The 26,540-nt window shown below is 47.3% G+C and overlaps 1 protein-coding gene across 1 annotated transcript in view; it reads left to right on the top strand.

The window, feature by feature from the left end:
• The window catches only part of LOC144338332 (uncharacterized), a 343,881-nt gene that overhangs the window by 138,724 nt on the left and 178,617 nt on the right, over positions 1–26,540 (top strand). Inside the window, exons 2-3 of the mRNA XM_077987058.1 lie at positions 11,738–12,027; positions 26,290–26,324. Coding sequence (XP_077843184.1) covers positions 11,738–12,027; positions 26,290–26,324 — 325 coding nt within the window. The remainder of the gene's footprint in view (positions 1–11,737; positions 12,028–26,289; positions 26,325–26,540) is intronic.

A 26,540-nucleotide genomic window follows, 5' to 3' on the forward strand; every position in this document is an offset into this window, starting at 1 on the left:
TCAACATAAGGGACACTAAATAGCTTTCCCAACGAAAACAACTAAGATGTTGGGTAAAACCTACAAAAATGCATCTTTGTAAGTGCATTACTGGGCTGGCATTGAAGGATGGAATCCACAGCAGTCGATAAGGAATTGGCCGGAACCAAAGTGGAATTTATTTTTCTGTTTAGACAGTTGCACAGAGGATGGGGCATCAGAAACAAAACCGGATGTCTCTCCAAAATGAGGTCAGAAATCTGACATCTTAGACTTAAAATAAAAGCCCACCTCAGAGCAGGAGCAGCAAGGAGAGCAGCTGTCCCTGCATTGGTGCTGGGTGGAGGGAAAACCACTGACCCTGAGAACCGATGAGAAACAGTCCTCCAGGAGTTCATGCTGGAAGACCTCGAGAGCATGGGTCAAATCGACGTGGCACCAGGCGGCTGCTAACTTCACCTCTACCCCATGTGAGTGAACATCTTTGCTGAAACAATGCAACCCTGTCCTCAAAATATCTCCCCACTTAAAATTCCAAGAAAGATAAGTCCCCGTGCAAAAAGTTACAAAACATAAGTAAACAAAGTACTGTGGATACATCCAATAATTCAAGAAACAAATTGAGCAGAGCCACAAAAATCCAAAATGTGGAAAAGATCAACTGCTGGCAAAGTATCCACTGCTGTTGCTCCCGTTAAGAGACTGTATTTCATAAAAAGCTAGACACGCCCCTCTGTGGCCTCACACTTGCCTTCTCAGGCATGTCTGCCCCAGAAATGCCTTTGCACTGCCTTCTCCAAGAGACACATACGGGGCAAGAATATTTAGGCAGTGATTGTAGACATAGAAAACACTTGAAAGCCACCCAAATACATCTCTATCAAGGAAAAAAGCTGGCATAGTCACATTGTGGAATATGATACAGCTGTGAAAATGAACTGCCGTTAGAAGCATCAGCAATGAAAAATTACAGTGAACAAAGGAAATTACTGAAAAATACACTGCTATTCCACATACAGTTCACAAACTATAACATATGATATGGCTGAATAATATACAGAGAAATGATATAACTTATGAAAAGCAAGACAAACATTAACACGTTAGTCCTATGTCTGGGTGAAGAAGGGAGACCCAGGTGATGAAAGAAGGGCGCATTGTAGCCTTTCAAGACACTCGATGCTAATGCATGATGACAACAGCGCAATTATTAATCTATCAGATTATGCATTCAGTTTTGTTTGTTTGTTTGCTTTTGAGGCGGAGTTTTGCTCATGTAGCCCAGGCTAGAGTGTAATGGCACGATCTCGGCTCGCTGCAACTTCTATCTCCTGGGTTCAAACAACTCTCCCACCTCAGCCTCCCGAGTAGCTGGGATCACAGGTGCCTGCCATGATGCTCAGCTAACTTTTTGTATTTTTTTAGTAGAGACGGGTTTCACCACATTGGCCAGGCTGGTCTTAAACACCTGACCTCAAATGATCCACCCGCCTCAGCCTCCGAAAGTGCTGGGCTTACAGACATGAGCCACCGTGCCCAGCCAAATTTTATAGACTCTTAGGTGTCATATATTTCATAATTAAACATAAAAAACTAAATGTTTACTGTAGTTTGTAAATGAAAGAGCAATAAAAATTGTTGCAAACTTTTAAACATCAAACCTGTTGTATAGCTCATAGTGACCCTCCTATTAAGCTGTGGTAAGCTCCAATTGGTATTTCATTGTTATTTTCTAAAAACTAGGTGAACAGATGAAAAACAGAATTCAGTTTTAAAACAAGATATTAAGATAATGTTACTGGTTGAAAGTGTCCAGGTTGTTGGTGCCTTGAACCAAGAATTGGACGCAATGCAAAAATGGAGCAAGGAAAGAATGAAGCAGCAAAGCAGACATTTACGGAAAATGAAAGCACGCTCCACAGGGTGAGAGCGCCTGAGCACAGGGGGCCCGTTACTGAAGTTTCTAGGGCTTAAATCCCCTCTCGAGGTTTCCATTGGTTACTTGGTGTGTACCCTACGTAAATGAAGAGGATGAAGTAAAATTACAAAGTCATGTACTCGGTGTAAGCCCTGTGTAAATGGAGAGGATATTTCTTGTCATACCGCAAGAGTTTCCATTTGATTTCGTTCTCGGAAGTCAAGGTGAATCGGCCTTACGTTCCTGCCTCCAGACCCTTTTCTCCTGCCTCCGTGGAATGGATGGCAGGACATGGAAAATGGTTTTGTCCAAATGACATGTCCCAGGGCACTGGCAGCTGAGGACAAGAGGGAACCAGTTGGTGTCACTGAGGAACGCTCACCCGTGTCTCCACACCGCACAGAACAAAGTGAGTGTCCTTGTCCTGAACCCTCTGAAGTGAGTATCTCGCCTCAGGGCTTTCATGAAACCCTTTTTAGGAGAGGCTCCTTCTCTCTCCTTCTGCAGCCACAAGGCAGCAGGGATAGCCCCTCTCTCGCTGAAGTTCTTCTTAAAAAAACAAAGAGAATAGAATACTAGAATTAATGTAATGAATAATAAAATAATGAAAATGAAAGTATGTTTCACAGAAGCAGCTCTGGAATTTCATGTATTGGTGGCATTAAAAGCAGAAAATGGGCCTATAGGCCTGGCGGGGTGGCTCATGCCTGTAATCCCAGCACTTTGGGAGTCTGAGGCAGGTGGATCACGAGGTCAGGAGATCGAGACCATCCTGGCTAACACAGTGAAACACTGTCTCTACTAAAAATACAAAAAATTAGCCATACATGGTGATGGGGCCCTGTAGTCCCAGCTACTCGGGAGGCTGAGGCAGGAGAATGGCGTGAACCCGGGAGGCCGAGCTTGTAGTGAGCCGATATCGCTTCACTGCACTCCAGCCTGGGCAACAGAACAAGACTCTGTCTAAAAAAAAAAAAAAAAAAAGAAAAAAGAAAATGGGCCTATAGAGCTCCATTTAATGGCAAAAAATTAAGGAAAGAATAAAAAGACTCTGCTAATAATGGTGACGTGAGCTGCTCATATTGTCATTTTCTCTGGGACCTAATATTGGGGAGGAGGTGGGACCACCTGCCACCAGGCTCCAGGTGATTTTCGGGCTGTTCCCCCAAATCACTGCAGCCTCTTCCCTGCTGGTCCCTTGATCCTGCTGCTGTGCCGGGCGTCCTGAGTGGCAGGAGGCACCTCGGCAGCTTCCAGTGGGATAGGCCTGCGGCATTCTGAGCCTGAATGTCGTGATCACTAGGAAGTAAGGAGACATAAGCAGGAAGGGTTCAGGGATGGAGCGGCCGCTTCTCAGGGATCAGTCTCGGGCCCGAGCTGAGAAGAATCCCCTTTCAGGACGATGGCTCCAGGCTGAGGTCAACGCTGTTTCTGTGCGTTATGATGACTGACCTGCATCCACAGGGAAGCGTATCCGGGCTCCTTTTTCCCAGGCAATGTTGGGAATACCTTGAAATGGGCACTGGTGGATTTCAATTCCAGCCTTCCAGAAGCCACTCCAAATGGAAATGGAGCTAACGGATGCAGGTGGAGTAAGTAAACAACTTTAGGTCCCAAACAACAATTTTCACATACAATATAGTGTACAGGGAAAAATAAAGCCTTGGGACCCCAACTCACAGCCAAAACGGAAAAAAATCATTAAGTTGGAAGCTGAATCATGCAAGAAACTGCCTTTCCTTTTGTTCCTAAGCAGATAGTTACAGATAGCTACATCTCCACAGGAAGCTGGTCTATGTTCACCTTATCTTATATAAAGGCTTATGTAGAGGACTGATTTACCGCATGTGAGATGAAGACGTAACTGATCCTTCCCCATCTGCTCTCTTTCTCTTGCAACCTGAGGAAGACCACAGGTTCCTTCTCTCCCCTCCTGCCCACCATTTTCCTCCAGCCCACCCTTCCCCTCCAGCCCACCCTTCCCTCCTGCCCACTCTTTTCCTCCAGCCCAGCCTTCCTCTCCAGCCCAGCCTTCTCCTCCAGCCCGCCTGGAAGAGGAAGAGGTCTGCAGCTTACATCAGAATCTCGAAGTTGACACCCAAAAAAGGTAAAAGATCCTGCGGGATGCTGGCATATACAACTAATGAGATAACGCTCTGGGTGTACATCCTAGCATACAGGAAGAGCATTCTTGTTCATGGCGGTGGTTTCAAATATTTCAGTGAGTTTTCCCTTGAATGCCTCAGTTGGGAGCCACTTCAGTTCAGCGCAGGAAGCAAGGGAGCTTCAAGGACTGGTAGTTATGAATTCAAGCTTATACACAGCGACAGATCACAGGTCTGTGGAAGATACTGGTCAATCAATATACAGAGGTAGCATTCCATAAGTGAAGCATAGGGAATATCTGACTTCATCTGACAAGGCTAAAATCATGATTGTTTTTCTAACTGGGAAATTTATGTAACTTATTTGCCAATAAACAACCATCTCTCTCTCCCCATTTTCTGACATAAGGCTAGTCGTTAGAGAAATGTTCCGATGATGTTCATGAAAGAACAAACCAATGTCTTCCGCTTTAATACCACCTATTTCACACATATGACTCTTGCTGCTTCCATGTGACACTAAAAATATCGGGAGTGCCAGGAAGTCTCTTTAATCATCGTTCTCCAACGTGCTCAGGAGATGAAGTCATTCTGTGAAGTGGACTTCAGTTGACACCACTGAGAAAATGTCCTAGAGAAAGTAAAACTTGTAGTGGCCTCATACTTTACAGAAATAATCCAACTTCTTTCTTTCATTTCTTTCCGGTTTTTGGACATTAATTGTAATTGGTTCAGGGCGACCTGTTTCTGCATCAAAGTCTTGGGAAGCTTCCATCTGTTTTTATATTATATTATATTATATTATATTATATTATATTATATTATATTATTTAGAAATAGAGTCTCACTGTGTCACTCAGGCCAAAGTGTAGTGGTATGATCACGGCTCACTGCAGTCTCAACCTCCCAGGCTCGAGCCAATCCTCAGGCCTCCACCACCTGAGTAGCTGGGACTGCAGGTGTGCCACCATGTCCTGCTAACGTTTTATTTTTATTTTTTTATTTTTTGTAGAGACAGGATCTCGTTATGTGGCCAAAGCGGGTCTCAAACTCCTGGTCTCAAGCAATCCTTGTGTCAGCCTCCTAAAGGGCTGAGATTATAGACATGAGCCATGGCACGCAGCTGATTTATTATTTTATTTTCTCAGAACTCTATGCAACCTGATTCTTAATACATAAGGAAAGAGAAGCCAGTCAAAAGTGGAAGTAGTTGCACACAATGAAAGTGTCATTTGGCACTTAGACAAGAGAGGCGGATTATAAAAATGAAAGATCTACATGTCGCAATTGGCTGTGGGCTTGGACTCCAGCACTTTTTATTTTTATTTTTTTAGGAGATAGTGTCTCACTCTCTTACTCAAGCTGGAGTGCAGTGATATAATCATAACTCACTGTTATCTCAAACTCCTGAGTTCAAGTGATCCTCCTGCCTCGACCTCCCAAGTACCTGGGACTACAGATGTGCCATCGCTCCAGGTAATTTTTTTTTTTTTGAATTTTTGTAGAGACGAGGTCTCCCTGTGTTGCCCAGGCTAGTCTCAAACATGTGACCTCAAGCAATCGTTCCCCCTTGGCCTCTAAAGCGCTGGGGTTATAGGTGTGAGTCACTGGACCCGGCCAAGAAACCAACCCCACCTGTTTTCTATATAAAGTTTAGCATCTAGATACGAAGCAAAATAAGTTTTCAAGATCAAGGAGTCTGAAGGGAAGCTGCTGGGAGGGGAATGGGCTCAAGGCAGCGTTTTCTGGTCTACAGTTTTGCTTATTCTTGGACTTTCCAAAGTCCTGAAAGAAGCAGAAGGAAAGTGAGAAGAGAGGAAGAGGCAGGAGGAAAGGAGGAGGGCTGCACCTCTGCGGTTGCAGATTAGCCCAAGCCGGCTCAGTGGCTGGGAAGGAAGGGAGGAAACCCCCAAGGCCGAAGGTGGAGTCAGAGTCCTGGGTCCAGCAGAGACTGGACAGGAGGAGGGTGCCGGGAGCCAAAGACCTTCCTGCTAGCACTGCAACCTCTTAAACTGCTTAGGCTTTTATCTAAATTTGATATGTCCGCATTTTGTAGACCTCCAAACCAAGTCACTCAGGGTAACCCAGACAGGAAGGGGAGGATGATAGGAGAAGGTGCCCCACCTGATGATGCCCTTCTGGCTTTTATCCATTCCTGGGAATGACTCTTTCTCCAACTCGGGGGATACCCCTATGGGAGAATACAGTGGCGTGGACCAGCAGTGGAGAATTCCAAGTCCAAAAAACGATTGGCATTTTCAAGGAAAGTAAGAAATCATCCTGCATATATGAAATATTGGGAAAAAGGTTGTTACTAATAATTCTCAAGCGACCACTCTGGTGAGACTAGGTTTCTCTGGGGATGTGTGGAGCAGGGTGTATGTACCGAGTGAGCACATCCCACCCTTCAGACTCCTTCAGCTCCTGTCTACTGTAGCAGTCAGAGGGCAACTCCTGTCCTCATCTCCTCTGAGCGACCCACTCACTCATTCACTCACTCATTCATTCACTCGTTAACTCATTCACTCACTCACTCATTCACTCATTCACTCCTTCACTCGCTCACTCACTCATTCACTCACCCTTTTACTCACTTGCTCATTCATTTACTCATTCACTCACTCATTCACTGACCCATTCACTCACGCACTCACTCATTCACTCACCCATTCATTCACTCATTCATTCCCTCATTCACTCACTCAGTCATTCCCTAACTCACCCTTTCACTCACTCACCCATTCACTCATTCACTCACTCATTCACTCACTTATTCACTCACTCACTCATTTCCTCATTCATTCACTCAATCATTCACTCACTCAAATCATTCACTCATTCACTCACTCATTCACCTCTTCACTCACTCATTCACTCATCCTTTACTCACACACTCACTCATTTATTGACTCATTCACTCACTCACTTGTTCATTCACTCACTCAATTCTTCACTCCCTCATTCACTTGTTCGCTCACTGACTCATTCACTCACTCTTTCCCTCACCCATTCACTCACTCACCCACTCATCTGTTCACTCACTCATTCACCCACTCACCCATTCACTAAGTCACTCATTCATTCACTCACTCACTCATTCACTCACTCACTCACTCACTCATCACTCATTTATTCCCTCGGTCACTCACTCATTCACTCACTTATTCACTTGCTTATTCACTCACTCATTCACTAAGACGCTCATTCATTCACTTACTCACTTATTCACTCACCCATTCACTCACTCACTCATTCACTCATTGACTCCCTTGGCAATTCATTCACTCACTCACGGTCACTCATTCAGTCATTTACCCACTCACTCACTCATTTCTCCTTCCCTCATCCACTCACTCACTCATTCACTGACTGACTCACTCACTCACCCATTCACTCATTTACTCACTCATTTACTCCTTCACTCACTCACTCACTCACTCCCTCCCTCCTTCATTCATTCATTCAGCAGCACCCATGACAGGTTCACTCTGTCCTGGGCTCTGCTGTTGCCCTGGGACTGCAGCAGGGAATAGTCAAAGATCTCTGAATCCACGGCATTCAGAGTTCAGCCAGGGGACCTTTCGAGAAGCCCAGCAGATAGGTGAAATGCCCCATGTGTGACACTGACGAGGATGTTTTAAGAGCAGCAGGGAGGGAACAGGAGTGTGCATGGAGCCCAAAATTTCTAAGAGGGTGATCTGGGGAGGCCTCACCGTGCAGGAGACCTTGCAGGACAGACCTGTGGAAAGTGGGCAGAGTCGGTAGGGAGAGGAGGGCCTGGGTTGAGGAAAGAGCAGGCTAGGCCTGAGGTTGTCGGGTGCCTGCATGGGCCTCTGGGCAGCACCAGGATCTGAAGGGACCAGAGGACAGGCCAGTGTGGCTTGTGTGGGGTCTGTGACTCCGAGTCAGCAGAGAAGATGCCTGAATTACATCCTGATAGGTGCACCCTGACTTTGAAGCTGAGGACACCCGAGACATGGAGGTGGGGTGGAGGTTGGGGCAGAGCAGGGGATGAGGAGGGAGCCTGTTCCGGTCCAGGTCAAAGGTCGTGGCCTGGCCCTAGTGGCTCCAGATGCAATGAAGAGCCAATGGGGACTTTCCTGAGGGACTTAGATGCCAGGGTGGAAGAGCACTGCAAGGCTTCAGCCTGAGCCCCTGGGAGGATGGAGTCACCAGGAGCTGAGGTAAGGAAGATTGAGCGATGGGGGGTTGTGTGGGGGGTGCAGAGGCCTGAGCTCAGTTTGGCCCCTGCAGATTTGAGATGCCCACTCCATGCACAGGCCGAGACAGCAGAGAAGGGGAAGAGGCTGCAGCTCAGGTAGCCCTGGGATGTGCAGCCCCACATGCTGGGGCACTGGGTCATGGTGTCCTCATGGCTGGTAGCTGCTTCCCTCCTGGGATGCCAGAACTCCTTTAGGGCACATCGGCAACTCCTGCGCTCACCACTGAGGGGAAGTGGGAAGGGCAGCTGTCCCTATGCATGTTCTCCTTCACCTTGTCCTAGGCAGGTCCCAGGCAGCACCACCCTCCCAAGTGGCTCCCCTTGGCCGCTGTCTCTAGTGTTCACAGCCAGACCCTAGAAGAGGGCTGGACTCAGCGGCTCACTTCTGATGAATAGAACCAGGCAAAAGAGATGGCGGTCTCTCCTGAGATTGGATTGGGAGGAGCTGAGGTTCTGTCCACTGGAACTCTCCCCCTGGCTCTTGGTAGGTGCTAGTTCTGGCAAAGCCAGTCACCCGCCCAGGGCAGAGGGCAACCTGAAGCTGATGCCACAGAGAGACTGGGGCCTTCAGTCCAACAGCCTGCAAGCAACAGAATCCTGCCAGCAACACAGAAGTGAGCATGGAAGCAGCTCCTCCCCTGATGAGCCTGAGCCTTCAGAAGACACAGCAGCCCTAGGCAGACACCTGCTGCAGCCCTGGAGAGCCCCTGGGGCAGAGGGCCCAGTGAAGCCTGCCTGAACTCCTGGCCCAAGGAGTAATTAATCATTCCTGGGGTATAAGTGTGTGCTGGTGTGGGCCTTTGGAGTAATCTGTCAAGGGACAATAAAGAACAAGCACACACCTCAGGTCCTACTGGGTGGAAGCTGTACGGTCAGCACCGCATGTAATATCTTCCTCTTAAATTAGAAGATTCATTGCTAAGGCCAAAGTTAAAAAAAAATAAAAAACAAAAAACTCTAGTTGTAGCAACATTGAAATACATGACTTTCAAAAAAAAGAAAAAAAAAGCCATAGCTATTCTTTTCCATCTTTGCTACAGGTATATATTAATATATGTTAATTCCCTGACTGACTGAGCAAGGGGCCAAACTCATAAGAACAGATGTGTGAGGACCGTCAGTGACCACCCTGACCCCAGCCCTTATACGCAGACAAACTTTTGAACATAATCCGTAACCTTGGGGGTCTTGACACTCTAAATTTTATTGTTTTTCATTAGCTATTTCTATTCCCTAAACAATACCTGTTCATCGCAGAGAAAAATGGCATTGCCTATACTAAGCAAAAGAAAGGAAATAAAATGCTCAGAAACATTTACATATGTATGCAGACTCACACACACACACACACACACGCACGCACTCACACACAGGCTCGCACTGCGTCTAGGCCTGCCTTTTCACTTATTTGTATGTCCTGAACATATTTCCATGTCAGTAGACACATATCTTTGTAGCGGTAACAGCAAATAAATATTATTGCAGCGCATATTTTTACCATCATTTATTTAACTCATCATGTTTGAACTGTTAGGTTGTATCTATCATTTTCTGTATTACAGACAATTTGATGACAAATGACCAATCCCCTAATGTTCAATATAAAAATATCAATTGTATAAGGAGATAACGGGTATTTGGCTAAAATAAAATTCAGTGTGGCCCACCTTCTCCACATGTAACATGCTCTAAAAAGGCATGAATAATTAAATTAGCCCTTCTATTCTCCAGCACAGATCCTGAGCCCAGCTGTGGGTGCAGGTGCTTAGAGCCTCGGTCTGCTCTTCTGCCCGCCAGAAGGCAAAGGCCACTCAACTGCCACCTTAAGACAGCCAGGATTCGCCTCTCCCTTTTAATTAATAGAATAATGCTCAGGTTCACTGCATGAGAGCAGCGCTCTCTGACTTTGCATTCATCAGGATAACCTAGGTGGTTTGTTTAAAAATACACATTTCCTGGCTGAGCTCCCAGAAACTGGACTTCAGTGGTTTAATGGGGGTGTGCATAGGACAGGTGATTCTGAGGACCACGAGGGGTTAGGAATTTCGCCGTTAATTCTGGCCAAGGGAGAGATTAGACCATCCAGCATTGTCTGCAGCATATATATTTTTTCCTCTTTTGCAATGAATATTTGATGCTCAGCGGGATGAGCCCCAGGATGAGGCACACATCCAAGAAAAATCCATGCCTCTCCATCTTTTCCCCAGGATTGCCCTTTGGTGAGACTCTCCTTTGCGATTGCTTCACTTTCCCGGGTTCATAGAACAAACCTCTTCTTAGTCTCTTTTGTTGTTTCCTATCTGTTCAACCAACACCCACTGCGCAGGACCATCCTCCGGAAAGCCCTCGAGTGGGGCCGTTTGGGAGCCCTTCTTCGTGGGGTGAGCACTGAAGGAACCGGGATCCCATAAGCCCGTGCTTTTGTAGGGGCTGCTCCCTCTCCCATCGCAGGTAACTGGCACCAGGCTGCTAAGCTGTGGATGGGCAACTGGCACAGCGCTTTGGATGTGCGTATTTCAGCACGTGGAGTTGGCCGGTGAAGTCAGCCGAGGTCGGCACAGCGTACAGCAGCGCGCCTGTCCGTAGGGAGGAAGGGTCGTCCCGCCTCCCCGCCAGGTCAGTCCCGTTGCACCTCCTCCTGTCCCACTCTGACTTTCGCGCGCCCAGGCGTCTCTGAGGGTAGCGCCCCGATACTCTCCCCCACCCCAAGGATTCTTCTCCCCACGGGACGGGCTGGGGGCCCGGGAGCGCCACAGACCCCGTGGACCCGGGAAATCGCAGCTTCGTCATAGCTAAGCTCGCCGCGCTCAGCTTTTCCCACCACCTGGAGGATCCACTCTCCGTGCGTCCTTCCCGACCTCAGGCTGCAGAGAAAACGTGGGGGCGGGGATCGAGGAAGCCGCGCGCAGAGGCTCCTAGCGCAGCCCCAGGAGGAATCCTGCCGCCAACAAGAAGCTGTGCGCGCGGCCGGGCTCGGCGCTGACAACAGCCGGATCTACCGGGCCTGCCGCGAGCCTCCGCGTCCAGGTGGGGTCTCCGCGCCCCAATTCCACCCCGCCCCGCCATCGGCGCTCCCCGCAAGTGCGGGGTTTCCACCGGCCCCGGCGTTCGCGCCCACTCACGGTCTCCCTTGCCCCCCCGCCCCCGGGAGATGCTCCCGGCGTTCTATTCCCCCCTGCCTTGGCCCGCCCAGCGAACGATGTGACCCCGCCCCCTTGCGGTCTCCCCTCCCCCGGTCGCTGCCCCTGCCCCCACCTGTGGCGCTCCGGGCATCTCTAAAGGCCCCAACCAGAGTCCTCTAACCCACCCGCGAGGCTAGCGCACCGGCAACGCGGCCCCACCCCCAGGGACTCCGCCCACTTGTGGTGCTACCCCCGCCTCCGCGACCTCACCCACCTCTAGCGCGGCAGCCACCTACGATGACCCCCGCGTAGGTCCTCCTGCCCACACCCGCCCCCGGCCAGCCCCTGCCCCTTTCTCTGCCCCTTTCCCTGCCGCTGCCCCTGCCCCTAGCCGCGCCCCCACCCCCGCAGCCCCTCCTGTGCGCTTGGGCCCCGCCCGTCAAGGCCCTTTGACGCTAGGGCCGGGCGGGGGCGCGGGCAGGGCAGCGTTTCCGAGTCGGGCGCGCGCCGGCAGGGTCTCCATTGCCTGCTGCGCACCCGGACTAGCGGCTGCTCTCGGCCTCCTCGCCTTGGACGCGGACGACTCCCGGGCCCCCAAGGGCTCCTTGCGGAAGTTCCTGGAGCACCTCTCCGGGGCCGGCAAGGCCATCGGCGTGCTGACCAGCGGGGGACATGATCAAGGTGCGCGCCCCCCTCCGGGCGGCGAGGGAGGGACGGACGGAGAACGGGAGAAGAGGGAGAAGGGGAGAACAGGGCGAAGGGGATGGGGGAACCGGGCAGAAGAGGGGGAAGCGATGGGAGGACCCGGGGAAAGGTGGGGAAGCGATGGGAAGAACTGGGGAGAAGAGCGGGGAAGCGATGGGAAGAACTGGGGAGAAGCCCGTGCCCGGGAGCGGCAGGGGTACCTGCGGGGCGGCGGGAGCCGGCAAGGCAGCCCCGGGGTCCTTGCCGGGTGGGGCGGAGGAGGAAGGAACATGGCGGTAGGAACCTCCATTCGGAAAATAGTGAGCTTTCCACCCTCTCCGGTTTATGTTTTAAATTGAGCCTGGTAGAGGGGGTCGCCTGGAGCACCTTCCGGGGTCGTTCTGCCTCTGAGCTGTAGGATGGCGCCGGGCTTCCCCTCCGAATCCTGGGTACAGCGCGATCACTTCTTAAGTTGCCCCCGCCCCCCAACTCCGCCCCACGCCACCCCCCAGCATGTCGAGGAAGAAACGGCCGGATCCCGGCGGGCCTCCTGTCGCCTCGGGCCCCCCGCGGCGTGGGCGGGGTCCTGGCTGCTGCAATGCGGGAAACGGCAGGGGTGCTCTGGGTTCCCGCTTGGCGTCTCCGAGGCAGTCCGGCAGCCCCTCGCGTTTCCGCTGGAAGATTTTAAAAAAGGGTTTCCTGCGCTCGCATGTGCTGTCGCCTTCCGGCTCGTGACAAAACCGAAAACTAAAATGGGTCCCAGGCCCTCCCCGCCAGCCTCCGCGGACGGGAAGGACCAGGAAGCGGGGACTCCGGGACGTCAGCGGCGCCGCAGCGCGGGCTCTGGGCTTCCCCTGTCCTGTAATGTGGAAAGGGCTCTCCAGGAGGGGCCGAGCCTGGGCCCACGACGCAGGCGCTCCGGGAGGACATTTAACATTGAAGAGCGAGAGGTGGTGGAGACTGCGCTCCCCAGGCCCCGGGTGCACGTAGGGGCATCGGTGCCCGGGTTCAGGAGGGTGAGGCCTTCTTGGCCAAGTAGCCTTGTTAAATCTATCTGAAAATCACAGATAACTAAGTATCAAGTCGTCACAGATCATTTTAGTATCCTGAATGAGATGGCTACGGAAAACATGAAAACATCGTTACTGGTTACGTGCATGATGCATCCAAAACATTGTTACCTGCACAGTGGCAGCACTGATATTTGTGGGCTTTTGAACGTGTGGACTGGAGTGTTAAGAGCCCTTCAGAGTTATGACAGTAGTTTGATTTGAATGTTCTTTTCTTGGCGAATAAATGCTGTACATTGAATTTACCCAGGAAACTAGGAAGGTGAACCCACACGAAGGACACAGGCCTGTGGGCTGCTCCAGGCGCCCTTAGGGCGTTGCAGGGCCTGAGCCATGCGCTTCCTGCTCAGCCTCCTGAGAGCCGTGACGGCGTCTCTGTTCTGCCTCACACTGGACCCGCTAGTTTCATATTCTTGTTATGGTTCCGAGGCTACAAGCGGTTGGATTCTGTGAGACACTCTCTGTCTTCCTCCTCCGGCTGCTTTCAAATGGGTCGTCTTTTTTTAGAACTGATTTTTTAAGCAGTGATTGATGGGGTGAGTTGTAGTGCTGTCCTGAACTGCAGAGGGAGCGCATTGAGGAACCTGGCTTTTGATGCTGTGCACATCAGCTGAGTCACCAGCCCAGGGCCCTGTCAGTCCCATTATTAAGCTCATTTCTTGCTCTTGTCATCGTTACTCAGACGCCTTAAAAAAAAAGCAAACTCCTGCTTGCCGTCACTGGCTGAGTTTGGCAAATGGGTGTTTACCCTGGAAAGAGGGGCATTTTGTCCTCTGGAACGTCTAAGGCGCCCTTTGGTGAGGTGGTCTGTTTCTGACCACTCTATCCCGTGGGCGTCCTTCCTACTTCCACCTTCCCTTTCCGAACGCCTCCGCCTCCAGGGCTTTAACTTTCCTTCTGTGTGTGTGCCACGCAGAGGTTATGACTGTTGTGCCAGTGCCCTGTTTTTTCTTTCTTTCTTTCTTTCTTTTTTTCTTTCTTTCTTTTTTTCTTTCTTTCTTTCTTTTTTTCTTTCTTTCTTTCTTTTTTTTTGCTGAGGGCCCAAAACTTGCTGCATCTCAAAAGAAGCAATTGCATCCATTTGTTCGCGATGAGCATAAACTGCTCTTTAAGGGAGACTAATTGGTAAACCCGGCTGCTGTGGGTAGAAAGACAGAGGTGGCCGCGGAAGCAGGGCTCTGCCTCTTGGAAGCCTGCACAACCTTCCTGCTTTCTTTCTTCAATATCCGCGGGGGGGGGGGGTGGGTGGTTAATTTTAATAAGCCCTGGAAACCAACAAAGCAGGAAAGTGCTAAGACATTGAGGTGTGAGATTTAAAATGACAACCAGCAGCCTCTCATTCTTCCTTCACTGAGGAAGGAAGGAACCAGTTGCCTCTTCGTTTTGGGGCTGCAGGGTATGTTTGGCAGCGACACTGGCCCTTTGTGCTGTGTGACTCATGAATTGAGATAGTTCTTTACTAAGTGTTTTGTGCAGTAGGTATGAAAATGGGGAAAGAGGGAGCACTGTCCGGGGTGGAGAGGCGTGGAGAGACGCTGTGATACATAGCGAGTCCTTTTCTTCTGGGCTCCTGGTTTTCAATCTTTTTCTTCTTTTTTTCCTAACAGCTTGAAAGATGATTTTTGTGTCTTAATTAAAAGATTGAAGACTGTGGGTCAGACCCAAACTAATTCCATTGGCATCAAAGAAAAGGATTCTTTACATATTTATCTATAGGCATAATTAATTTTTTTATTTTTTGCTGAATTATCTGGTTAGTCAAATCATACATTAGAGAAGTAATATTAAAAAATAAAAAATGTATCTGTAAACATATCCCCCTTCCATTCCAGTCTTTGTCTCTGTGTAATTTTAGAACCTTGGGCCATGATGTACATAGAGTTTATATTCTTTTAATATCTTGCTACTTCATTGTTTTCATGTTTAATCTTTGGGTTGATGTATCACAGGTTACTTGACCGTTTCTTACAGGTGTTTGGTTTAGTTTTTTTTTTTCCCTTAACGCTAATGTAAATTTGAGTGTTTGGATGGTAGTTTTAGCAGAATTTAAGGCAGAGTCTCAGTTAGGGTGATGGATCGATTTATAGTCCCTAGTTTGAGGAGGGAGGTGGCAATATGCCCTTTCTTCTAAAATTGATATGTTAAATCACAATGGACATTTACATGATTTTGAGCACTTGGGACTCCCCTGGGGTTCACTGGTATTGCAAGGTCAGGGCTGGGGATCTTCTGCTGGAGAGGCCCCCAGCGTGCCCAGCGCAGGGTCCTGAGTGTGTTGCTGCAGGACAAGCTCTGGGCTTTGCCCTGCAGCGGCTGTCGCTCTGGGAAGAGCTGGCTGCTCCAGGAATGAGGCCTATGCTCTGAAGCTCACAGTCAGCAGACCAGCAAAGGTCAACACAGACGACCTTATATGAATCATTCATTTAACAAGCATTCATGGAATACACATTCCATGCAGTTGGAACTTAGAGTGGAAGGCCATCAGTTCACTGTTGTCTCAGCAGAACTTTGTCCCTGGGTCCCTGTTGAACTTAGAGTGGAAGGCCATCTGCTCACTATTGTCTGAGCAGAGCTTGGTCCCTGGGTCCCTGTTGAACTTAGAGTGGAAGGCCATCAACTCACTGTTGTCTGAGCAGAGCTTGGTCCCTGGGTCCCTGTTGAACTTAGAGTGGAAGGCCATCAGCTCACTGTTGTCTGAGCAGAGCTTGGTCTCTGGCTCCCTGTTGTAGCCTCCGCTCCTAGGAGGTGCACGATGAGTGTTGGGGGACCCTCCACAGGCACAATTGCTGAACAAGGACCCCTCCCAAGGGTGTCAGCCCTAGGCCCTGAGCTCTGAAGAGGAGGAAGGCATTCCTGGGGCCATCTCCCCTTCTGGATACTGAGCTCTGCACAGAGAGAAACTCTTCCACATTCACTGCAGTGAAGTTCATACTTTAGAGACTGGGGCCTGCATTCCCCAGAATTTCCATGGCCACAGGTGGTGGCCGCACCATGCGACTGGTGTCTATGTTCCCTGGAATTTCCGTGGCCATAGATGGTGGCTGTACCATGTGACTGGGGTCTGCATTCCCTGGAATTTCCGTGACTGCAGGTGGTGGCTGCACCATGCGACTGGAGTCTGTGTTCCCCAAGATTTCTGTGACCACAGGTGGTAGCTGCACCATGCGACTGGAGTCTGTGTTCCCCAGGATTTCTGTGACCACAGGTGGTAGCTGTACCATGTGACTGAGGGTCTGCGTTCCCCTGAATTTCCGTGGCCATAGGTGGTGGCTGTACCATGGGAATGAGGGTCTCTGTTCTCTGGAATTTCCATGGCCATAGGTAGTGGCTGTACCATGCGACTGGGGTCTGCGTTCTCCAGAATTTCTGTGGCTGCAGGCTGTGGCTGCACCATGCGACTTGGGTATGCATTCCTCGGAATTTCCGTGGCCATATATGGTGGCTGTACCCTGTGACTGAGGGTCTGCATTCCTTGGAATTTCCATGGCCATAGATAGTGGCTGTACCATGTGTCTGAGGGTCTGCGTTCTCTGGAATTTCTGTGGCTGCAGATAGTGGCTGTACCATGTGACTGAGGGTCTGCATTCCTGGAATTTCTGTGGTCGCACATGGTGGCTGTACCATACAACTGGGGTCTACATTCCCTGGAATTTCCTTGGCCACAGGCGGTGGCTGCACCATGCATCAGGTCCTCTGTCTCAGGAGTTGGTGCCATTGTCTCTGTTACTCCCTCGCCTGACACACAGAGGCAGTTCCTGACTTTATCACTCCCAGGAAACACACAGGCATCTGTTTTGGATCCTTGTTTTATTTCCCCATCACCTTTCTCATCAAAGGGAAATTCACATCCCTCTAAAGCTGAAAATGGTGTGGGGCCCCCTGGTGGTCTTTCCAAGGCATTATCAGCAGGTAAATTAGATCATGTGGGCCAGTGTACCTGAAATGAAAACAGAAAGGTAAGTCGTGTCACTAAGCTTTGGTGGGAGATTCAGGGTCTTTGTTAGTGGCAGAATCATCCAAAGTAAGTTGTTTGTTCACTGCAGATCTAGCTGGTTGGCTGTGTCAGGATTAAACTTAGCCAGTGTCGACAGAGTGTCGCTTAATCCCTCACGGAAGCGTGTCAAGTACATTGAAGAATAGCTGCCAAGTCTGCTATTGTCGGGAGAGAGGCAGGTACGTCTCTCGCTTAGCCCAGTGCTGCAGGAGGCCAGGCTCAAGTCAGGCTGTGCGTGTGAGTGGGTTGGATTTTTAGCACTCTGGGACGGTAAAGCACAAACATCTATTTTTAACTTGTGGGTGACCTTCTTCTGTGCTGCTTGAGTCTCTGTGGGCCTTTCTCTGTTTCCTTCCTGAGGAGTCTGTGCCAGGGTCCCAAGCGTTCTCTGGGCTGCACCTCCGCGCCTGCCCAGTGAGGAGCCTCCTCCTGGTGGCTGTGGGACTGGGCTGGGCCCACACTGTCAGCATCGTCTGGGGTAAGCAAGCCCGTCCTTCCACACCTCAGTGTCCCCAGCTGTTGAACAGGGCTAATCAACTGACCGTCAGGATTAATGGGGATCAGATGCGCTCATCTCATAGCCCTGCTTGGTAAATAGCCACTTCCACTCTGTCCTCCAATGTGCTACTCTAGACTTTTTCTTTACCTCCATTTAGCCAGGTGATTCGAGGTGACAGTGACTATCAAGAGGGATGTACAGAGGAAACCAGTGGAAGAGAGCTCGAGGAGCAGACATGGGCGCAGGGAGCACAGTGCGGGGAGCACGGCTGCAGGGAGCATAGGCATGGGGAGCACAGATAGGTGTAGGGAACATGGGCGTGGAGAGGACGGGTGCGGGGAGAACGGGTGTGGGGAGCACGGGCGTGTGAAGCATGGGTGCGGGGAGCACGGGTGCTGGGAGCACAGGGCATGGAGAGCATGTGTGTACTTGCTCTGCTCTGACAGAGGCTGCCAAGCATGTACTCTGTGCTCAGATGGGTCAGAGCCTCAGTGCCTCTTTTAAAAAAAAAAAAAAAAAATCTTTTTTTAAAGATAGGACTTCTGTCTTCCTGGTGGCCCCTTTTAGTCGATACTCTTTTAAGCCTGCTTTTCCAGAGAAAAGCTAGGAAGGATGGCCTATATAGGTTCCAGTCTGGGCATATCTGGAAGAATGGGTCTTTTTTAGGTTTGAGTCTGGTGTACCTGGGGACATCTTTGAACCTCTACTCAGAGTCCCAGAACCACGTGTAGAGGCTCCCCAAATGTCTGCTGGGACTTTCCCCTCTGCTCGGGGATGATGAAGAACAGAACCTCACCCTGCCACGACCTCTGGGGTCCTCCTTCCTGGAGGGCAGTGCCTTGGTGACCAGCGTGTGTAGGAGTCTGAGCTGGCACCTTCGGGCTATGCTGTGCAGCGGGGGCTCATGCCATGGGGCATTCTTGTGTTCTGCACCGGGACTGGTGACGTTGGGCATCCTCGTGCACTGTGGACCACATGAGGTGCACATGAGCCAGACAGCTCCCGGAATTCGGAGCCTGGCTCTGTCTCAGGCCACCCACCTGTCTGTGGCATTTTTGAGGGATTGTGGGGACCGTATGAGTCTGTGTCCCCACCCTCACTGGCTGGACACCTGTGCCAGGCTGGAGCTTTATGTTTCACCATCCCCTGTTCCGAGTTGTGTGAATATTTATTTTCATTACCTACTCTCATGAGCTTTCCTTTTTTAAAAAAAAAAAAAATCGGAGACAGACTTTGAAGTCCCCTGGCCCCACCGTTCGTGGACCTAATGGTATTGCAGAAATTATGACTTCAATTATGTATAATAACTGGGGCTACTTTAAAAGTCATGTAAAGGAATAAGGTGGAGTAGCCATTTCAAGCTGTACATCATGCTGGATTCTTAAGTGAACATTATCAGGCTTTCAACACATTTTCTCTTTTTATTTACTTTGGAGAATATAATGGATGCTCAGAAGCTGTTGGGATTTAGTAAGAGGAAGTTATCCTTAAGAAGCTATTTAAGCAAGGGGACAGTTGGAGTAAACGTAAATTATGAACACACACCTATTCCAAACCAGAGAAATAAAAGCATCAACTGTACTGGGGTTGAAACTTGGGTGCTAGCGTGTCTTTCCTGCCCACAGTGACTGTGGCAGTGCTGTGGGCAGGAAATTCTGGAAAGAAGACTTGGTGCCAGTGGTAATTTTTGTGACGATTCATTTGCTTTCAGCTCAAGTGACTATAGTCTTACTTGCAAATGCCTAGGTCTCCACCAATGGACCACAACACTGACATAGGACACATGAGAAATGACCCTTGGGTTTTTAAGAATTATTATTTTTAATGGACACATTATAGTACATATTCATGGGATACAGTATGATATTTCAATACATGTTTTTCGTGTGTAATTAGCAACTCAGGGTAATTAGCATGTCCATCATGTCAAACATTTGTCATTTCTTAATGCTGGGAATATTTAAAATCCAGTCTTCTAGCTGCTTGAAAATATACAATAAATTGTAAACTATAGTCACCCTACAAGGCTATAGCACACTAACCCTTATTTTTACTATCTAGATGTAATTTTGTATCCATTAGACAACCTCTCCCTTTCTGCCTTCCCGCCGCCCTTTCCTGTCTCTAGAAGCCACTGTTCTACCTTCAGAGGGTAGAATATCGTTTTCCTCATAGAGATCTTTAACCTTCTTGGTTAGATTTCTTCTGAGGTATTTTTATTTTTATTTTATATTTTTGTAGTTAAATGGGATTGCTTTCTTGATTTCTTTTTTCACTGGCTCATTGTTGGTCTATAGAAACGCTACTGATTTTTATATGTTGATTTTGTATTCTGTAACTTTACTCAATTTGTTTATCAGTTCAAAGAGATTTTTGCTGGAGTCTTTTTTTTTTTTTAATTTATAAGAGCACATTGTCTGAAAACAGATAATTAGAGTGCCTCCTTTCCACTTTGGGTGCCCTTGATTTCTTTCTCTTGCCTGACTGCTCTTGACTAGGACGTTCAGTGCTGTGTTGAATAGGAGTGGCACAAGTGGGCGTCCTTGTCTTGTTACAGATCTCAGAGAAAAAGCTCTTAGTGTTTCCCCATTCCCCATTATGTTAGCTGTGGGTTTGTCACATATGGCCTTTATTGTGTTGAGGTATTTTTCCTTCTGTGCCTCTTTTGTTGAGACTTTCTATCATGAAGCAGCGTTGAATTTTATCAAATGCTTTTTCTGTATCTATCGAAATGATATTATGGTTTTTGTCCTTAAGTCTGTTGATGTGATGTAGCATGATTATTGATTTGTGTTTGATGAGCAATCCTTGCATCGTGGGATAAATCCCACTTGATCATGGTGTATAATCTTTTTGATTTGCTGTTGGATTCAGTTTGTTAGTACTTTGTTGAGGATTTTTGCATCTGTGTTCATCAGATATTGACCTATAGTTTTCTCTTTTTATTGTGTCCTTGTCTTATTTTGGTATCAGGGTAATGCTGGTCTTGAAGAATGAACTTGGCAGGATTCCCTCCTCTTCAATACTTTTGGAATAGTTTGAGAAGAATTGAAACAAAAATGTGTAGAATTCAGTTGCGAAGTCACCTAGTTCTGGGCTTTTCTTTGTTGGGAGACTTTTTATTATTACTTAGTCATACATGTTACTCATTATTGGTCTGTTTTAGGATTTCCGTTTCTTCTTGGTTCCATCTTGGTAGGTTGTACGTGTCCGGGAATTTATCCATTTCTTCTAGGTTTTCCAATCTGTTGACATATAGTTGTTCAAAATAGTCTGTAATGATCCCTTGTATTTCTGTGGTATCAACTGTCATTCTCCTTTTCTGTTTCTAATTTTATTTCTTTGGGATTTCTTTTTGTTTGTTTAGTGTAGCTAATGGTTTGTCTATTTTATTTATCTTTTCAAAAAACCAACATTTTTTTCTTCATTTTTATATTTGTTAGTTTCAAGTTTATTTAGTTCCTCTTTGATCTTTGTTATTTCTTTTCTTCTACCACTTTTGGATTTGATTTGTTCTTGCTCTTCTAGCTCATTGCAGTTCGTTGTTAGGTTGTTTATTTTAAATCTGTTTTTTAAATGTAGGAGTTTATTGTTATAAACTTTCCTCTTAATACTGCTTTTGCTGTATACCATAAACTTTGATATGTTGTGTTTCTGTTTTCATTTATTTCAAGAAATTTTTAAATTTCCTTCTTAATTTCTTCATTGACCCATTGGCTATTCAAGGGCATATTGTTTAATTTCTATGTATTTATACAGTTTTGAAAGTTCTCCTTGTTGTTGATTTTTTTTTAAATTAAACTTTGTGTTCTAGGGTACATGTTCACAATGTGCGGGTTTATTACATATGTATTCACGTGCCAAGTTGGTATGCTGCACCCATTAACTCATCATTTACATTAGGTATATCTCCTAATGCTATCCCTCCCCCTCCCTCCTCTCCCCTCCCCACAACAGGCCCCAGTGTGTGATGTTTCCTTTCCTGTGTCCAAGTGATCTCACTGTTCATTTCCCACCTATGAGTGAGAACATGCGGTGTTTAGTTTTCTGTCCTTGCGATAGTTTGCTGAGAATGATGGTTTCCAGCTCCATCCATGTCCCTACAAAGGACATGAACTCATCCTTTTTTATGGCTGCATAGTATACCATGGTGTATATGTGCCACATTTTCTTAATCCAGTCTGTCATTGATGGACATTTGGGTTAGTTCCAAGTCTTTGCTGTTGTGAATAGTGCCGCAATAAACATACGTGTGCATGTGTCTTTATAGCAGCATGATTTATAATCCTTTGGGTATATACCCAGTATTGGGATGGCTGGGTCAAATGGTATTTCTAGTACTAGATCCTTGAGGAATGACCACACTGTCTTCCACAATGGTTGAACTAGTTTACAGTCCCACCAACAGTGTAAAAGTGTTCCTATTTCTCCACATCCTCTCCAGCACCTATTGTTTCCTGACTTTTTAATGATCACCATTCTAACTGGTGTGAGATGGTATCTCATTGTGGTTTTGATTTGCATTTCTCTGATGGCGAGTGATTATTGTAGCAGGACTAGCCTCAGACAAAACATGATGGGAGGCTACATGTATCAGCTAACAGAACAAAACGTTTTACACTGCTTTCTCAAACAATGTCTGGAATTTACAGATAACACTAGTAGTTTTGGTCAGGAGTTAATATTATTATTATTATTTTAACCACCAGGGCCAGGTGGTGGTGCCAAGGTCGTCTAGCTATTTATCTTACTTCTGTTTCTTTCTAACTTTTTGTTTTCTCCCCCTTCTCCTGTCTTATAAACTAGGGAAAAGGGGAGATGGGGAAAAGCTGGGAAAGACAACAGGAGAAGTGGTGGTCTCATTCTATATTATGAGCATTTTTTCATGTCTCTATTGGCTGCATAAATGTCTTCTTTTGAGAAGTGTCTGTTCCTTGTTGTTGATTTATAGCTTTATTCTGTTAGAGTCTGAGAATATCCTAGATGTTATTTCAATTTTAGAAAAAATGTATTGAGAATTCTTTTGTAGCCTAGCATGTGCTGGATTCTAGAGGATGTTCCATGTGCTGAGAAGAATGTGCATTTTGTATCTTTTGGATGAAATGTTCTGTAAATGTCTGTTAGGTCGATTTGGTCTACACTGGACTTTAAATTTGATGTTTTGTTGTTATTTTTTGTCTAGATGACCTCCAGTACTGACAGTGGGATTTTGAAGCTCCTACTATTGTTGTGTTGGTGTCTCCCTGTCTCTCTCTATACATATATATGTATATATAAATTTATTTGAGACAGAGTTTTGCTCTTGTTGCCTAGGCTGGAGGGCAGAGGTGCAATCTCAACTCATTGCAACCTCCACCTCCTGAGTTCAAGTGATTCTCCTGCCTCAGCCTCCCAAGTAGCTGGGATTACAGGCATGTGCCACCATGCTGGGCTAATTTTTTGTATTAGTAGAGACAGGGTTTCACCATATTGGCCAAGCTGGTCTTAAACTCCTGACCTCAGGTGATCCACCTGCCTCCACATCCCTCCCAAAATGCTGGGATTATGGGCGTGAGGCACCGCGCCCGACCTCTCTCTCTATTTAGATCTACTAATATTTGCTTTATATATCTGAGTGCTTTGTTGTTGGGTGCACATATACTCGTAATTGTTATATCCTTTTGCTATTTTGATCTCTTTATTATATAATTACCTTTTTTTCTCCTTTTTACAGTTTTTGACTTAAATTGTGATTGATCTGAAATAAATATGGCTACTCTTGCTTACTTTTGATTTCCATTAATGTGGAATGTGTTTTTCCATTCCTTCACATTTAGTCTATGTGTGTCTTTGCAGCTGAACTGAGTTTTTTGTAGGCAGCATATAGTCGGTTTTTCTTGTTTTAAATTCATTCAGCCCGTCTGTATCTTTTAATTGGGAATCTTGGGATTATTTTGCTATTGATATCACAGTCCAGACATTAAGATTTTCTCACTTAAGTCGCTTGTACACAAATTAATATGAAGAGGAAGTAGAGTTTTTCTTTTGTCCTTTTGAAGAGAGTGATGGATTATTATTTTGACTTCATGCAAGTGAGGGACTCACCATGCCTGTTGGGATTTTAGAATTTCTTTCCTGTTATTAGGAACAGCAATGATCTGTAATGGGTTCCTGGAATCATCCAGTGATGGTCTGAATATCTTAAAAGTTTCCTTTCATGTCTCATTTTCTATTTCTCCCCTAGTAGCCATGCACCCGGGGCAGGACATGGCCTTACATTTCCTTGGTTTCTTGATGATTTCTTAGGTTTAGTGTTTGACACAGTTAGGATTCTGGATAAAATCAGCCCTTCTGGGAAGTGTGTAAGTCAAACAAGGACTTTCTGGTGGCGTTATACAGGTTTCCCATGCCCCGTGAGTACAGGAATAGCCCCCTGGGGAAGGAGAATGGGCACATGATGGCAGGGAGCCATTCTTGGATGGTCCCATCGTTCTGCAGGAATTGTCATGCAGGAAGAAGAAGTACATGGCGACTGAGCTGGTAGTGATTCTGCTGATAGTTTTGATCGTTATGATTTGCTCCTGAAAGGTGATGTGGGATGAACTGCAATATTTAGAATGCTGACATTACTTGAAACAAAGATATAGAAAAAGGCTTATAATTGCATGATGCCTTGTAGTTTTCAGCTGCTCTCATGTGGATCCTTTTTCGTCCTTCTGAAATGCTTTCCCAGGAGAGAGCGTTGTTCTTCGTGTATAGATGAGGAGCCTGGGTTTCAAATGGTTAGGAATTCAGTGCGCGCATTGGAATCTTTAGTTTCCTGGAACATTTTCTATTCAAGTATAGACCACATGGCCTCTAAAGGCTGGCTCATTCTTAACACCGCGAATGGGGATCCAGCCTCACCTCTGGGGTGGGTGGCAGGAACTCAACAGCCATCCCGGGTGCTCTGGGGTGGGGTGGCTGAGCTGTGGCAGCCCCTCCCAGCTGAGCAGCAAGGCTGGGGAAAGCTCATTCCATTCCCCTTGGTTCTAACCAGGTAGAGGCTTACACTGCACATTTCCTTAGCTAGGAAACTTTAGAACTTTACATTTAAATCTAGTCTGTGATCCAGGGGGTAGACACATGGGTATTCACTGTACAATTCCTACATTTTTTGTATATTTAAAAAATTTTTTTATGTGTCGTGGATGACAAAAGAAATGAGACCCCTTTGAGTTAGCTTTTCTGTATAGCATCTTCTAGAATCAGGAGGCTGGACAGGGTTTAGTTTCATCAGAAATCTGAATCTTTCTGGTCAAGAGACGGCACTATTAAGTTCTTGGTTGTGTGGTTTCTGGGAAAGAAATATTCTAAATGAGTTCCAGGAATCACATCTATGGGATTTCTACAGGAAAAGTGACCACTCTTGAAGCTTCGCTGTCACTAACAAGAATAATGGTGACGGTTTCTAAGCTGTCTCCAGCCAATCTTTAGTTCTTTTATGCAGAGTGCTTTTATTCCAAGTGAAGTGCCCTTCTGTTTAATAGTGACCTCCAGTTATTACAGGGATTGCAGCTGCATTTGATGGACGTGAACCTGCTCATCTCTGGCTCCCCAGCTTCGCCTCTGGGGTGCGTGGCAGGAGCTCCACAGCCATCCTGAGTGCTCTGGGGTGGGAAGTCTCTAGGGGGAGTGGACAGTGCATGGCCGGGACATTCCTGTCCGACGTTCCACACTGGTGTATGGGCGTCTCTGCCCTGTTTCCTCCGTCCGTGCGTCTGTGGCGTTTCCTCTGTTCGTGCATCTGTGGGCTGTTTTCTCCGTGTGTGCCTCTGTGGCACGTTTTCTCCGTCCATGCGTCTGTGGCGTTTCTTCCATCCGTGCGTCAGTGGCCTTTCTTTCGTCCCTGCGTCTGTGACACTTTTCCTCCCTCCGTGCGTCTGTGGCACTTTTCTTCCCTCCATGCGTCTGTGGTGTTTCCTCCGTCCGTGCGTCTGTGGTGTTTTCTCCGTCTGTGGATCTGTGGCATTTCCTCTGTGAGTCTGTGGCCTGTTTTCTCCATCCACGCTGAAGGCCGTCACTTCTCTCTAGTCACCACTTACTGATCGCTCCCTGTGTGCTGAGCCTGTGTCAGGCGTGTGGCGTGTGTCACCTGTGTGGCAGGGGTTTGCGTGACACACAGGGACACACGCTTGGGGAGCTGCAGTGATGGGGTCATAGCCACGCAGCTCAGCCCTCGGTCTGAGGGTCTTGGTGCCCACCCAGCTCTTCCCGAAGCAGCCTCGGGGCAGATCCCAGCTCTGCTTTCTCTCCTCGAGGTACCTCATGAGGTAAACTAAGCAAATCGAAAGTAGGAAACAGTTGTGAAATGAGGCCTGGGTTCAAGTGTGTGTGTTCATTTCTCTTTACATGTTTACTTCACGTACCCCCAATGATATACTTTCCAGCTGGTATAACAATTAATTACCAGCCATTACTGGTACAAAATTCCATGAAGGATATTTGAGGAGGGCATAGTCTCAAAAACATGCTTGATTTTCACAGTTGTGATTTGCATGATAAAGCTGTCAGGACTGTGACTTTCTTTTGTTATCTTATTTTTATTTTTAGACCCTTGGGAGGAAGTTATTTAGTGATTACTTATAATTGTGAAAATAATGTAATGATTACAGAATCTCATTAGAATAAATACTATATTTTCTGTTCCTTATGTCAATGAAATCATCTTAATCCAGGCCGATGTTGGCAGGAATTGTCACGTTTAAAATGGGTAAGATATTTATGTGATGTGACGACCTCCCGTATTGTCTCTGGAACATATCAGAACTTTCATCTCAATTCTCACTTGTTGACACCCTACCTTGTTTTGTAATTATTCTTGTTTGCATCAGAATTTTGAATCCACGTACCTGAGATGATACTTACGTATGCATGTACGCATGCATGTGTGTGCATGTGTGTATGCGTGTGTATGTGCGTGTCCACG

This window comes from Macaca mulatta, chromosome 20, assembly GCF_049350105.2.
Source record: "Macaca mulatta isolate MMU2019108-1 chromosome 20, T2T-MMU8v2.0, whole genome shotgun sequence".
NCBI classification, from domain to species: Eukaryota; Metazoa; Chordata; class Mammalia; order Primates; family Cercopithecidae; genus Macaca; species Macaca mulatta.